The 14,868-nt window shown below is 40.4% G+C and overlaps 1 protein-coding gene across 8 annotated transcripts in view; it reads right to left on the bottom strand.

Annotated features, from left to right (window-relative positions):
• The window catches only part of plxnb1b (plexin b1b), a 411,056-nt gene that overhangs the window by 91,779 nt on the left and 304,409 nt on the right, over positions 1 to 14,868 (bottom strand). For all 8 annotated transcript variants that reach the window (XM_059944759.1, XM_059944752.1, XM_059944755.1 and 5 more), the window contains 2 exons: positions 11,815 to 11,908; positions 6,904 to 7,070 (listed from right to left, as the gene is read on the bottom strand). In XM_059944759.1, the coding sequence (XP_059800742.1) occupies positions 6,904 to 7,070; positions 11,815 to 11,908 (261 nt within the window). The remainder of the gene's footprint in view (positions 1 to 6,903; positions 7,071 to 11,814; positions 11,909 to 14,868) is intronic.

Raw genomic sequence — 14,868 nt, 5'->3', positions numbered from 1 at the left:
ATGACACTTTCAGTACTCCTCACAATCACCATGACTCACTTTCAGTACTCCTCACAATCACCATGACTCACTTTCAGTACTCCTCACAATCACCATGACACTTTCAGTACTCCTCACAATCACCATGACACTTTCAGTACTCCTCACAATCACCATGACACTTCCAGTATTCCTCACAATCACCATGACTCACTTCCAGTACTCCTCACAATCACCATGACACTTCCAGTACTCCTCACAATCACCATGACACTTTCGGTACTCCTCACAATCACCATGACTCACTTTCAGTACTCCTCACAATCACCATGACACTTTCAGTACTCCTCACAATCACCATGACTCACTTTCAGTACTCCTCACAATCACCATGACACTTTCAGTACTCCTCACAATCACCATGACTCACTTTCAATACTCCTCACAATCACCATGACACTTTCAATACTCCTCACAATCACCATGACTCTTTCAGTACTCCTCACAATCACCATGACACTTTCAGTACTCCTCACAATCACCATGACTCACTTTCAATACTCCTCACAATCACCATGACTCTTTCAGTACTCCTCACAATCACCATGACACTTTCAGTACTCCTCACAATCACCTTGACTCACTTTCAGTACTCCTCACAATCACCATGACACTTCCAGTACTCCTCACAATCACCATGACTCACTTTCAATACTCCTCACAATCACCATGACTCACTTTCAGTACTCCTCACAATCACCATGACACTTCCAGTACTCCTCACAATCACCATGACTCACTTTCAATACTCCTCACAATCACCATGACTCACTTTCAGTACTCCTCACAATCACCATGACTCACTTTCAGTACTCCTCACAATCACCATGACACTTCCAGTACTCCTCACAATCACCATGACACTTTCAGTACTCCTCACAATCACCATGACACTTTCAGTACTCCTCACAATCACCATGACTCACTTTCAATACTCCTCACAATCACCATGACTCACTTTCAGTACTCCTCACAATCACAATGACACTTTCAGTACTCCTCACAATCACCATGACACTTTCAGCACTCCTCACAATCACCATGACACTTTCAGTACTCCTCACAATCACCATGACACATCCAGTACTCCTCACAATCACCATGACACTTTCAGTACTCCTCACAATCACCATGACACATCCAGTACTCCTCACAATCACCATGACACTTTCAGTACTCCTCACAATCACCATGACACATCCAGTACTCCTCACAATCACCATGACACTTTCAGTACTCCTCACAATCACCAAGACACTTTCAGTACTCCTCACAATCACCATGACACATCCAGTACTCCTCACAATCACCATGACACTTTCAGTACTCCTCACAATCACCATGACACTTTCAGTACTCCTCACAATCACCATGACACATCCAGTACTCCTCACAATCACCATGACTCACTTTCAGTACTCCTCACAATCACAATGACACTTTCAGTACTCCTCACAATCACCATGACACTTTCAGCACTCCTCACAATCACCATGACACTTCCAGTACTCCTCACAATCACGCTCTGAGGGTTTTGGCAGTTTGCCTTCTTTTGCCCATTTGTTGGTTGTAACACTTTGCTTATGTATAGTTTTCATAAAATTCTGCTGTATTTATTTTTCCTGTAACATCTGCAAGAAAATGAGTCTCAGGATAGTATGTGCTAATCTATATATACTTTGATTATACATTTACTTTGAACTTTGATAACAAGAGAAAAAAAGGAATATTGAAAATAGTTGGGGTCAGCAGGAGATGCTCATGGAGTGAGCACTGTTTCAGATTCGCTCCACAACCTTTACTTTTTTTAACCTATGATCACCCTTATTTAACTTACTTTTACCTATACTAAAATATTCTTGCTTCTTTTTTGGACTTACCTTTAAGAGTTTATTGTGAATTTTGAAGAAATGAATACAGAAATGGCTCTGAGATCTAAAGGGCGAGAACCTGGGAAGGATCCTAACGGGAACTGGAAGAAGAAAAAGACTGATCCTAAGCACACTAAATTGACTTATGAAATGTTATTGGAGGTTTTAAGTGAAAAATTTGAAGAACGACAACAAATTTTCAAACAAGATATAAAGGCTTTTCAGGATTATATGGATAAGACTGATTCAGTAGTTAACCAGCAGCAAGTTTTAATCGCAACTTTGCAAGAGGACGCTCAGAAGCGAGACTTGATCATTGAAAAACTGGAGCAGAAATTATCTTCGACGATTAAACAGGTGGAAACACTTAAAGCCAAGAGTGTCGACTTTGAAAATTGGTCCAGAAGACAGAACTTACGCATACTTGGTCTCCCGGAAGGTATTGAACAAGGGGACCCCTCGAAGTATTTTGCTCAACTTTTAAAGGATGCGTTCCCTTCTGTATTCCCAGACAGTCCTCTGTTACTTGATCGCACTCACAGAATTATGCGTCGATCACCAAGTGCTTCAGCTAAACCACCGGTTGTAATTGTCTGATTTTTTTATGTGCATGTTAAAGGGCAACTAATGGCAACTAAGGAATACTAATGGCTTAAACCATCCGATTAAACGGAAAAAGATTTTCAAAGTATTCCAAAGACTCAATGCACATATTATTTTTGTACAAGAAACTCATGTGAGGAAAGAGGATAATCATCACTTTTTTAGGTTTTGGAGGGGTCAACAGTACCATTCGAATGCTAAAGTAAAGGGAGTTTCAATTTTTATTGACTCCTCTATTGCATTTGTCCAACATTATGTTTTTTCAGATCTGAATGGTAGATTTTTGTTAATTATTGGGTTACTTTTTAACAAAAAGGTTGCTATGGTTAATGTTTATGCTCCAAATGTGGATTATCCCGATTTTTTAAGTCCTTATTTACTTCTCTACCTAATCTAAATGAATATAGGTTAATAATGGGTGGTGACTTTAATTATTGTTTAAATCCTTTGTTGGACAAATCTATATCTTTACCTAATACTTTACCTCAGACTTTACCTAATAAGTCGGCCACTTATATTAACTCTTTTTTGACTGATAATGGAATTTTTGATATTTGGAGATTTCGGCATTCTAAGGACAAAGAGTTTTAATTTTTCTCACGTTTATCATTCTTACTCGAGAATTGATTATTTTTTTATTGACTCTTGTTTTATTCCATCGGTAATTGGTTGTAATTATGATATTATAGCCATCTCTGACCATGCTCCATTAAAACTTTCTATTAAGTTTACGGATACAGCTTCTAGTGCTAGACAATGGTGATTTGATTCTACCTTATTCCAAGATCCGGATTTTATTAAATTTATGAAGGAACAGATCAATTTCTTCTTTTCAACTAATTCCACGGATGATATTTCTTGCGGAACACTTTGGGACACTTTTAAAGCATATATACATGGACAGATTATCTCCTACTCCGTTGGTCTGAGAAAATGCATTAAGGAAAATTTTTATTGGTTGAAAAAATTAAAGAGATTGACAAGAAATATTCGACTACTCCTAGTGAGGAGCTTTACAAACAAAGGGTTGAACTTCAAACGGAACACAGTTTATTACATACATCTTCGATTGAAAATCAATTAATGAAAACCAGATCTGATTTTTATATACACAGTGATAAATCAGGTAAACTGTTAGCTAGTCAATTGAAGAATGCTTTGGTTAAACACCAAATTACTAAGATTCGTCAGCACAATGGGGATCTGACAGTTAACCATGATGAGATAAACAAATCTTTTCAAGGTTTTTATACCTCCCTGTATCATTCTGAATTCCCTCATGATTATAATACCATGTGTGATTTTCTTGGGAAATTGAATTTTCCAAAATTATCATCAGATGATCTTTCAATATTAGAAACTCCTATTACGGATGCAGAAATTAAAGGGGTTATTTCCTCTATGAAATCTGGGAAAGCACCAGGTCCAGATGGGTATACAGTAGAATTTTTGAAATGTTTTTCTTTTACTCTTTCTCCTTGGTTATGCAGGGTTTTTGGAGAAGCAATTAGATTGGGTAATCTGCCACAATCTTTTTATAGAGCTTCCATTTCTTTAATATTGAAGAAAGATAAAGACCCTACTGATTGTGTATCATATAGACCAATATCTTTATTGAATGTGGATTCCAAGATCTTTTCCAAGTTACTGGCATCCAGGCTGGAGAAGGTATTACCTCAAATTATCTCTGAAGATCAAACTGGTTTTATTAAAAAGCGCTATTCTTTTTTCAATATTAGGAGATTATTGAATATTGTTTATACTCCTTCACATAGCACTTCAGAATGTGTCATTTCATAATATGCGGAGAAAGCATTTGATAGAGTTGAATGGCCATATTTATTTACTGTGCTTGAGAAGTTTAATTTTAGTCCGACATTCATTTCCTAGATTAAACTGATATATCATACTCCAGTAGCCTCGGTGCATACTATCAATCAAAGATTTCCCTTTTTTCATTTATTTCGGGGTACTAGACAAGGCTGTTCTCCTAGTCCATTACTATTTGATATTGCTTTAGAACCCTTGGCAATTGCTATCAGAGAATCACAGAACATTTTTGGCATTAATCGTGGGACGGATATACATAAGCTATCATTATATGCAGATGATTTTTTATTAGTTATTTCTGATCCTGAGAAATACATTCCTGCAGTTATCTCATTGTTGGCTCAATTTAGTAATTTTTCCAGGTATAAATTAAATCTTAATAAGAGTGAATTGTTTCCTTTAAACAGAGAGGTTCCAATTTATGGAAATTTACCTTTTAAATTAGTTAATGACTCTTTTATTTATTTAGGGTTTAAAATCACAAAAAACTACAAGGACTTATTTAAGGTTAATTTTTTACCCCTAATCGATCAGATTAAATGTTTGTTTACTAAATGGTCACCAGTATCTTTATCTCTGATAGGTCGGATTAATGGTTATTTTACCCAAGTTTTTATATATATTTCAAGCGGTACCAATTTTTATTCTGAAATTTTTTCTGTTAATGTTGATTCAAAAATTTCCTCATATATATGGCAGAATAAAAATCCGATTAGGTAAAAAATATTTACAGAAGGCAAGGAAGGAAGGTGGACTGGCATTGCTAATTTTAGATTTTATTATTGGGCAATCAATATCGATATTTGATATGTTGGTTAAGGATTGGGATTTATCTTTTCGCCCTCATTGGATGAACCTGGAAATTAAATCTGTACAAGGATTTTCATTGGATTCTATTTTAGGGTCTTCTCTTCCCTTTGCTCTTTCTAAATTGCAGAAACGAATTGACAATCCGATAGTTAAACATACTTTACGTGTATGGTTTCAATTTCGGAAATTTTTTGGGCTGAATCAGTTTGTTTTAAATATTCCTATTGTATCCAATTACTTTTTTTATCCTTCTATTATAGACCAAGCTTATTCAGCTTGGAAGACTAAAGGATTACTACGATTTTCCGATTTATTTTTGGATAATTGTTTTATGTCTTTTGAACAATTATCTAAAAAATATAATTTGCCTAGATTTCATTTTTTTAGATATTTACAGATTAGGAATTTCTTAAATACTGTACTTCCTACCTTTCCAAATTTTATGTCTTCAGGTATTTTGGAGAATTTGTTTGAACTAAATCCTTCTCAGAAAGGGCTAATCAAAACTCTACAATATAATTATGAAGATACGTTCAGAGCCCTTCTATAAGATTAAAAATGATTGGGAAAGAGAACTTAACCTTACTATCCCTATTGAGAATTGGGACAAAATTCTTCAATTAGTTAATTCATCATCTATATGTGCTAAACATTCATTAATACAGTTTAAGGTTGTGCATAGGGCTCATATGTCCAAGGATAAATTGGCTCATTTTTATTCCTATATAAATCCTATTTGTGACAGATGTCATTCAGAGATACCATCTTTAACTCATATGTTCTGGTCTTGTCTGCTTTTGAAAAAATATTGGAAAACATTTTTGATATTATTTCCACTGTATTGAACATTGATTTACAACTTCATCCTATTACTGCAACTTTTGGTTTACTAATGATGGACTCAATCCATTTATCCTCTTCTGCTTGTCGAATGATTGCATTTCTTACATTAATGGCTAGAAGATCTATTTTGTTGAATTGGAAAGAAATTAATCCTCCTACTGTATTTCATTGGTTTTCTCAAACTATGTTAAGTCTAAATTTAGAAAAAATTAGAAGTGTTGTATTTGATACTTCTATTAAATTTTAAAAGATATGGAGACCATTTATTCAATATTTTCATATGATGTAATGTGACCCTGTTCCAAGCCTATTTGTTTTTCCAGTTTTTCCAGTTACATATGTTGAGAGGATCGGAGTTGGCGACACTGATGATTTTGTATTTTTGTTAGATATTATAAACAGCCCTTTTTTTTCTTTTTTTTCCCCTTTTTTCTTTTTTCGTTTTTTTCCTTATTAGTTATTAGATTGTTAGATTAGTTTTTCTTGCATAATTTTTTTTTCTTTTTCTCTTTTCTGTTTTTTTTAACATATATTATGATATACCGAGGTTTGCTTTGTTTATATGTTACTTGTATCGTCTATGATTTGGGAATACTCATTTATACTGTAATCATTGCTTATGTATGCTTTCATGTTCAGTTGAAATGTATATGTTTGTAATCCCATTATCTATGTATCAATCTTATTATGTTGATATTAATAATAATAATAATAATAAAAAGATTGAAAAAGAAAGAAAGAAAATAGTTGGAGTCAGTACAACACTGTTTGCAAAGGGCCTGTGCTGATCTTTGTCACACCTTTCCACCAGGATTGTGGCAGTAGTCCTCCCTCAGCTTCTGCTCAGTCCTATCCACAGCCACAGAAACACCATTCAGCTATCTCGTACCTTTGGAGTCGAGCTTACCAATTCAATGACAGGCGCTGGGCAGGTCTCCTCCACACCGTTCACACATGACTCCTTGTACACACAGCTGGGCTTCCCTCCTCCACACCACACGCACGAGTACTTGGCGTCTGCAGTCTGACAACGGCTGCAGTCTGTTCCACCCACCGAGCAGTCATAGAGGGTAACTGTACAAAGGAGGCGAGAGGGCATTAACCTTCTCCACACAATTGCCCCAGGTGGTCATTCCCCAGTCAATCATCACTTTCACATCCAATATCACAGCAGTGACAATGCTTACAAGCAGCTATAAAGCCTTCTGAGATATAAGCATAAAAGAGAGCATTTAAATGCAAATATTTCCTTTCAAAGAAAAATGAAACCTAATTTGAGTGGATTTGTGACAAGATTCACCTATAAGAAAAAAAACTGATAAAGACATTCAAACCGGGTGTGCCTGCTGTTAGAGGACCTTGACTTTGATTTGTTTAATGCTTAGGCAACTGTGGTTCCAGGAAAAGGAACTATTTGGATTTTATTATTGCTCTAACTGTTTTGTAGAAAAGGTAATCTTTGGAAAACGCAATTTCACTGAGTCATCACACAGAAACACCCTTTCACTTAAGCAAATAGTAGTGAGCATCAGACCACCAATTTACACAAGACATGGGAGCATTTGGCCTATTAAGCCTGTCCTGACATTCAATTATGTCTGATTTATTTTTCCCCTTCAACCCCAATTCTCCTGCCTTCTCCCTATGTCACCCTTACTAATCAAGGACCTATTAACCTTCATGTTAAAAGTACCCAATAACTTTGCCTTCACAGCCATCTGTAGCAATGAGTCACCACCTTCCGGCTGAAGAAATTCCTCCTCATCTTCACCCTAAAGTGATGTCTGAGGCTGTGTCCTCTGGTCTTGTATTCTCCCACTACTGGAAACATCCTTTCCACATTCACTCTGTCTGGGCCTTTCAATCCTACATTAACCATTTATTCGCTGCACAATTCCCCCAAATCATATAGATTCAGCTAGTCACCTACAAACCAGGGGTAACCTGACAACCTACATGGGTTTGGGAGGAATCCAAGCACCCAGAGTAATCTACAGGGTTATAAGGTACCAACTCTGCTCTGGACCCACTGGAGATCAGGGTTAAATCCAGGTTGCTGACACTGACAGGCACAAGCCCTACCACATGGACTATTGTGTCACCCAGGAAGAATTAGGAAAGTGTCAGTACAAAGACAAATCTATTTAAAATAACCATGTTCCAATATAACAAAATTCCACAGGGCTGGTGAAAAATGCCCCACAAGATGGCACAATTGCTATGCATCTATTAAAAAAAAAGAAAGTAAACCAAATTAAAACTATTTATTTCTGTCAGACAAACTTTTCCTGAACCTTTTCTTTGATTAAAACTTTTCTTTGATCGCCAGTAGAGGTGAGGTAAAGCGTACTCACCACTCTGATATTTATTTGTAATGATTTGAGCAGAGTTAAACGAGCAAGTTTCAGAACACCCACTTGATCAATGCCAGCAAAGCACACTGGTGTTGTAGGAAATGAATCCCTATTTCTCTACATTGTGTTCTCCACGGCAGATACAACTAGAGCAGGAAAGGAGAAAATATAATCTTGACAACGTAATGGAGGAGGCCATTCGACCCCACGTATCTGTGCTGGCATTCACGGAAATGACGGTTGTTCCTCCACCTCAGCACTACGGATCACTGTGACCGGCCCTTCCGCCCACTCTGTGTGGCAAGCTAAATAAAACAGCATTTAACTAAAGTAATCCCCGTGACTGTACGTGGCCCATGCCCCCCCTCCCCAAAGCTCATCAGTTTCTTGAATACCATTATCATATTTGCTCCCACTACCGTACCTGGCAGTGTGTTCCAGGCACTGGACACTCTGTTTGAAACAAATATTTTGCAGCCTCAATCCTCCTTTAACTTACCCCATCTTTTCTTAGAAGCATGCCTTCTAGTATTAGACATCTTCACCCTGTGAAAAAGACATCAGCTATCGACCTATGACTTTCCTGTATTTGGTAATTCTCTTCATACCCAAAAATCAGGAAATCATGGGCTTTCAAGTCTGCACAGATGAAGGTGGCCATATTAAATAATCCTTTTTTATGCAAACATTACATTGGCTTCACACTCATTTACATATTTTCAAAGTTATTGCAGTAAATACTGCTAGTCATTTGCATAAACGTTGCACCACACTGGGACCCCTAACCTGACTGTGCTGCTTCACCACAGCATACACAGAGTACAGAAAGCCTGCCGTCACGCCCTCTTCCCCCGGCTGCCATCAGGAAGGAGGTCAGGACTCAACAGCACCAGGTTCAGGAAAAGTTATTATGCCCTCAACCATCAGCGTCTTGAACCAAAGGGAATAACTTCACTCAACTTCATCTGCTCCATCACTGAGGACGCACTTTCAAAGACCCTTCTTCTCGTGTTTTCACAAGTTATTGCTTATTTATTTATTATTTCTTCCTTTCTGTATTTGGGGAGCTTGTCATCTTTTGCACACTGGTTAAACACCCAAGCCGGTAGCTCTTTCACTGACTCTGTTACGATAATTCTATTATGGATTTATTCAGCATGCCAGGAAGAAAATGAACCCTGATATTGTATACGGTGACATACATGACTTTGATGATGCACTTACTTTGAAGTCAATACTCTCCTGTTTCTTGTGTCTGTGAACAAGAAAGTCAGGAGGAGTTCACCTCACTGCCAAACTCAAGTGAACTCAGACTCCAGATCATTCTGATCTGCCGGGCCAAATGCATTTCATACCTCCCAAGCTTTACACATACCGAGCCAATTCATGGTCACGAAATCAGTACCGTGCAACACAAAATCTGCTAAAGGAACTAAGTGCTTTTGTAAAATTGATTTTAGAGATACAGTGCGGACAGCCCCCTTTGGCCCTACAAGCCATGCTGCCAGTCACCTTCCATTTAAGCCTAGCCTTATCATGGGACCTATCACCTGCCATGTCTTTGGAACGTGGGAGGAAGCTGGAGCACCCAGAGGAAACGCACGCATTACAAAGGGAGGACATACAAACTTCTTACAGAGGATGATGGAATTGAACTCTGAACTCCGACACCCCAAGCTGTAATCACATCGTACTAACTTCTATGCTACTGTGGCCCATCTCAATAGGCTGAACAACATCTGTAGGAGAAACAAAACTGTTGACTTTTCATGTTGAAAGCCTGCAATGAGACTTTGACTTGAGATATCTACAACTCCCTTCCTGCCCAGTCTGCTGAGTTCCTCCAGCAGATTCTTTGTGGCTCCAGATAGATTCCAGCACCTACAGTCTCCAACAAAATCAGCCTTTCAAAAATTTATTTAATTAATTATGTCTACAATCGAAATGAAACAAACGTATTTTGAGTAACTGTTTTCTCAAAAACATTCATAACATTAAATTGTAATTGTTTTAAATGGCACTGAACTAAACAGTTGAAAAAGCCATCATGGGGGTTGGAGTGACCTTCGGTACAATCTCCATGGCTTTGCCAACAGTCAGGACTGCTCCACTTTGACGAAAGGCTTCAGATTTCTTTCTTCCTGCACATCACAGCAGTCACATGGGCCGGGGGTGGGAGGGGGACCATGGTTTGTTAACTACTCAGTGAGGTTTACTCGTCCCGGTGCTGAACTGACTCTGCAGTGCGACCAGCAGTCATCAGCGCTCACCTCAGCACCGAACCTGGGTTTGTGCTGGGGCCTGTAGCCATCGGGCTCCTGGACCAGTATCACTCACCTCAGCACCGAACCTGGGTTTGTGCTGTGGCCTGTAGCCATCGGGCTCCTGGACCAGTATCACTCACCTCAGCACCGAACCTGGGTTAGTGCTGGGGCCTGTAGCCATCGGGCTCCCGGACCAGTATCACTCACCTCAGCATTGAACCTGGGTTTGTGCTGGGGCCTGTAGCCATCGGGCTCCCGGACCAGTATCACTCACCTCAGCACCGAACCTGGGTTTGTGCTGTGGCCTGTAGCCATCGGGCTCCTGGACCAGTATCACTCACCTCAGCACCGAACCTGGGTTTGTGCTGTGGCCTGTAGCCATCGGGCTCCTGGACCAGTATCACTCACCTCAGCACCGAACCTGGGTTTGTGCTGTGGCCTGTAGCCATCGGGCTCCTGGACCAGTATCGCTCACCTCAGCACCGAACCTGGGTTTGTGCTGGGGCCTGTAGCCATCGGGCTCCTGGACCAGTATCACTCACCTCAGCACCGAACCTGGGTTTGTGCTGTGGCCTGTAGCCATCGGGCTCCTGGACCAGTATCACTCACCTCAGCACCGAACCTGGGTTTGTGCTGGGGCCTGTAGCCATCGGGCTCCCGGACCAGTATCACTCACCTCAGCACCGAACCTGGGTTTGTGCTGGGGCCTGTAGCCATCGGGCTCCTGGACCAGTATCACTCACCTCAGCATTGAACCTGGGTTTGTGCTGTGGCCTGTAGCCATCGGGCTCCCGGATCGGATGACTCAGTAACTGTGGACTCACTTTTGGGGACTCTGCAGTTCATGTTCTCTGTGTCATTTGTTCACCTTTTTATTGTTTGCATGATTTGTCTTTTTTTATGCCCTTGGGGTGTTTGATGGTCTTTGTTGTGTGAGTTTTTTTAAAGTGTTTCCATTGTATTTCTTTGTTTTGTGGCTGACCGCAAGGAGACGAATTTCAAGGCTGTATATAATATACATACTTTGATAATAAATGAACTTTGAACTATTCCTCTCTCCACAGAGACTGCTTGATCTGGTGGGTGTTCACACTTTCTGGCTTTTGTGATAAGGGTTTAAGTAGGAGATAGGGGGACAAGGTTAAACAAATGGTTCCATTATGTTTTAAAGCTTATTCAGCCAAGACCAGGCATACTTACTGTGTAAATCGTGCATGTTGTCCACTCTGTAATTGGGTCGTCGTTGGACATACACAGTTACGTTATATTCTTGTTGCAGCGTGGAGTAGGCATACTGTAAAGGCAAAGGTCAGAAAATGACAGAAGTGAGAAAATGAAAATCTTGAGAGTAGAAGCAGAAAATGTCAGAAACACAGAGTCCCTACACAGCTGTTGAAAGAGAGAACAAAGCAGATTGTGTTTTGGGGAAAGCTTCTGTCCTGTCAGAACATTTCTGCTCTGTTTTCTATTCCTGACACATTAGTGCTGCCCTTTTATCAGAAATTTCAAGTGTTTTCAGTCATAAGCCCAAGGATTTGATAATGTCAAATGCTCCGAACTGTGTTAATTGTGGTTGGAAAACTTACTGTGTGAAAAGAATCAAAAATCAGGCCTACCAATCATTTGCTGCTGGACGATAATGAAAAGGCTTTCAGCAAATGTGCATGCTAAAATTTGCCCTTCAATACAAGTTGACTATCAAGCTCATTGTTCAGAAATCATCTGAACTGTCTTTGATGCTTGAACGATCTGAGCCATCTGGACAGGGTAATTAATGCTTCCTCAGCTGACAAGCCAAACAGGTGAGCTCAGAATAATACAGGTAGTCTCCGAGTTACAAACGTCCGACTTATGGACAACTCATACTTTTGAACTGAGGAAGGAGAACACCGTCTGCCATTTTAAGTCGGATCACGACGCCGTCCGCCATTTTTAAGTCTTTGCCTTGACACTGTGTTGAGTGTTTAACTTTGTATTTGGCTTAAATTTTTCTTAGTAAGATTCACCCTGACCCCCTCCGCCCCCCCCCCCCCCGTTCTGGTCGGCTGGTGGCGCAATGAGATCAGCGCTAAGCTTGACAACGGAGATTCAATCCAGTGACAGACCACCCCTCTGCCGGGTTGATGTCGATCCAGTGACTCCCGTACCATCCGTGCCGGGTTGATGCCGAGCTCGCAACTCAACCTCGTAAAAAAAACACTGCCACCTCCAGTTTAAATTCCCATGCGGAATATTGTGGAGGATCAAATTCTCAAACCCATCACAGCCCCCACATGTCCCATTTAACCTGCCTCAGTGCGGTGGAGTTTAGGACCCAGGGAATTCAGTGTGGTTTGTCCTTAGGACCCAGCGGACCTCGGGAGCTGGTGGAGCTTGGGACTGCCGTGTTTCTGTTCTATTGATGGGAAGTGATCACGATTGAAAATAAAGTAGAAATAATAAAGCGTTTGGAAAGAGGTGAAACGCCATCGGTCATTGGAAAAGCATTAGGCTACAGTCGGTCAACGATCAGAACAATGTTAAAGGATAAAGGATAAAGTGAGAATAATGGAGCATGTGAATCGCCCTGCCCTGATGAAAGCTACAATTATTACTAAGCAACGCAGTGGTTTAATTATTGGAATGCATTCATTTCTTAAGTGTTTTATATGTATAGAAAGGTAAAATATATACTATATACTAAGACAAACGTTTGACTAACTGACGCTAAATAATTTTGGATGTACTTGTTCTGACTTACGTACAAATCCAACTTAAAGGTGGACTCAGGAATGGAGCTCGTATGTAACCCAGGCACTGCCTGTACTTCAAGTAATGGCACACTTATTTTTGGCCCAGATGAGCAAGAACAGCGCCTTGCCCTGAAGGGTAGCCCTGTTGCGTGAAAGAGTGGGAAACTCTGTGCTGACACAGGAAAGCAGCATCCGACATCAGGGACTTGCCTCCACCCCACACACCCAAACCTTCCTTCTCACTCAGTACAGGACCCACACCACCAGCTTCGGGAACAGTTATTTCCCCTCAACCATCAGGCTCTTGAACCAGTGGGGATAACTTCACTCACCCATCACTGAACTGTTCCCTGGACTCACTTTCAAGAAGTCTTCATCTCATGTGCTCAATATTTATTGCTTATTTATTTACTTGTTCTTTTTGTATTTGCACTTTTACGCATTGGATGTTTGTCTGTCCTGTTGGGTGTGGTCTTTCATTGATTCTGTGAAGTTTCTTGGAGTTCAGCCCAGATAAGTGTGAGGTGGTTCATTTTGGTAGGTCAAATATGATGGCAGAATATAGTATTAATGGTAAGATTCTTGGCAGTGTGGAGGATCAGAGGCATCTTGGAGTCCGAATTCCATAGGACACTCAAAGCAGCTGCACAGGTTGACTCTGTGGTTAAGAAGGCGTGCAGTGTGTTAGCCTTCGTCAATCATGGGATTGAGTTTAGGAGCCAAGAGGTAATGTTGCAGCTATATAGGACCCTGATCAGACCCCATTTGGAGTACTGTGCTCAGTTCCGGTTGCCTCACTGCAGGAAGAATATGGAAACTGTAGAAAGGGTGCAGAGGAGATTTACAAGGATGTTGCCTAGATTGGGGAGCATGCCTTATGAGAATAGTTTGAGTGAACTCTGCCTTTTCTCCTTGGAACGGCGGAGGATGAGAGGTGGCCTGATAGAGGTGTACGAGACAATGAGAGGCATTGATCATGTGGATAGTCAGAGGCTTTTTACCAGGGCTGAAATGGCTAGCATGAGAGGGGATAGCTTTAAGGTGCTTGGAGGTAGGTACAGAGGAGATGTCAAGGGTAAGTTTTTTTTTACCCAGAGAGTGGTGAGTGAGTGGAATGGACTGCCAGCGACGGTGGTGGAGGCGGATACAATAGGGTCTTTTAAGAGACTCCTGGATAGGTACATAGAGTTTAGGAAAATAGAGGGCTTGGGTAACCCTGGGTAATTTCTAAAGTAAGGACATGTTCGGCACAGCATTGTGGGCCAAAGGGCCTGTTTTGTGCTGTAGGTCTTCCATGGTTAGGACAACGTGTTAATGTTTTTTTTATTTAGAGATGCAGCACAACTGTTCGAGCCACACCACCCAGCAACTCACCTATTTAACCCCGGCCTAGACACAATGACCAAGTAAACTACTAACTTAAACGTCTTTGAACTGTGGGAGGAAACCTGGAGCAAACCCTACACATTTCAGGAAGAGAACATACGAACTCTTTGCAGACAACATCAGAAATGAACACCAC

The sequence above is a fragment of the Hypanus sabinus genome, chromosome 19, assembly GCF_030144855.1.
Source record: "Hypanus sabinus isolate sHypSab1 chromosome 19, sHypSab1.hap1, whole genome shotgun sequence".
Lineage (NCBI taxonomy): Eukaryota > Metazoa > Chordata > Chondrichthyes > Myliobatiformes > Dasyatidae > Hypanus > Hypanus sabinus.
The sequence above is the reverse complement of the archived record's forward strand: the minus strand, read 5'-3'. Positions and strand labels throughout refer to the sequence as shown.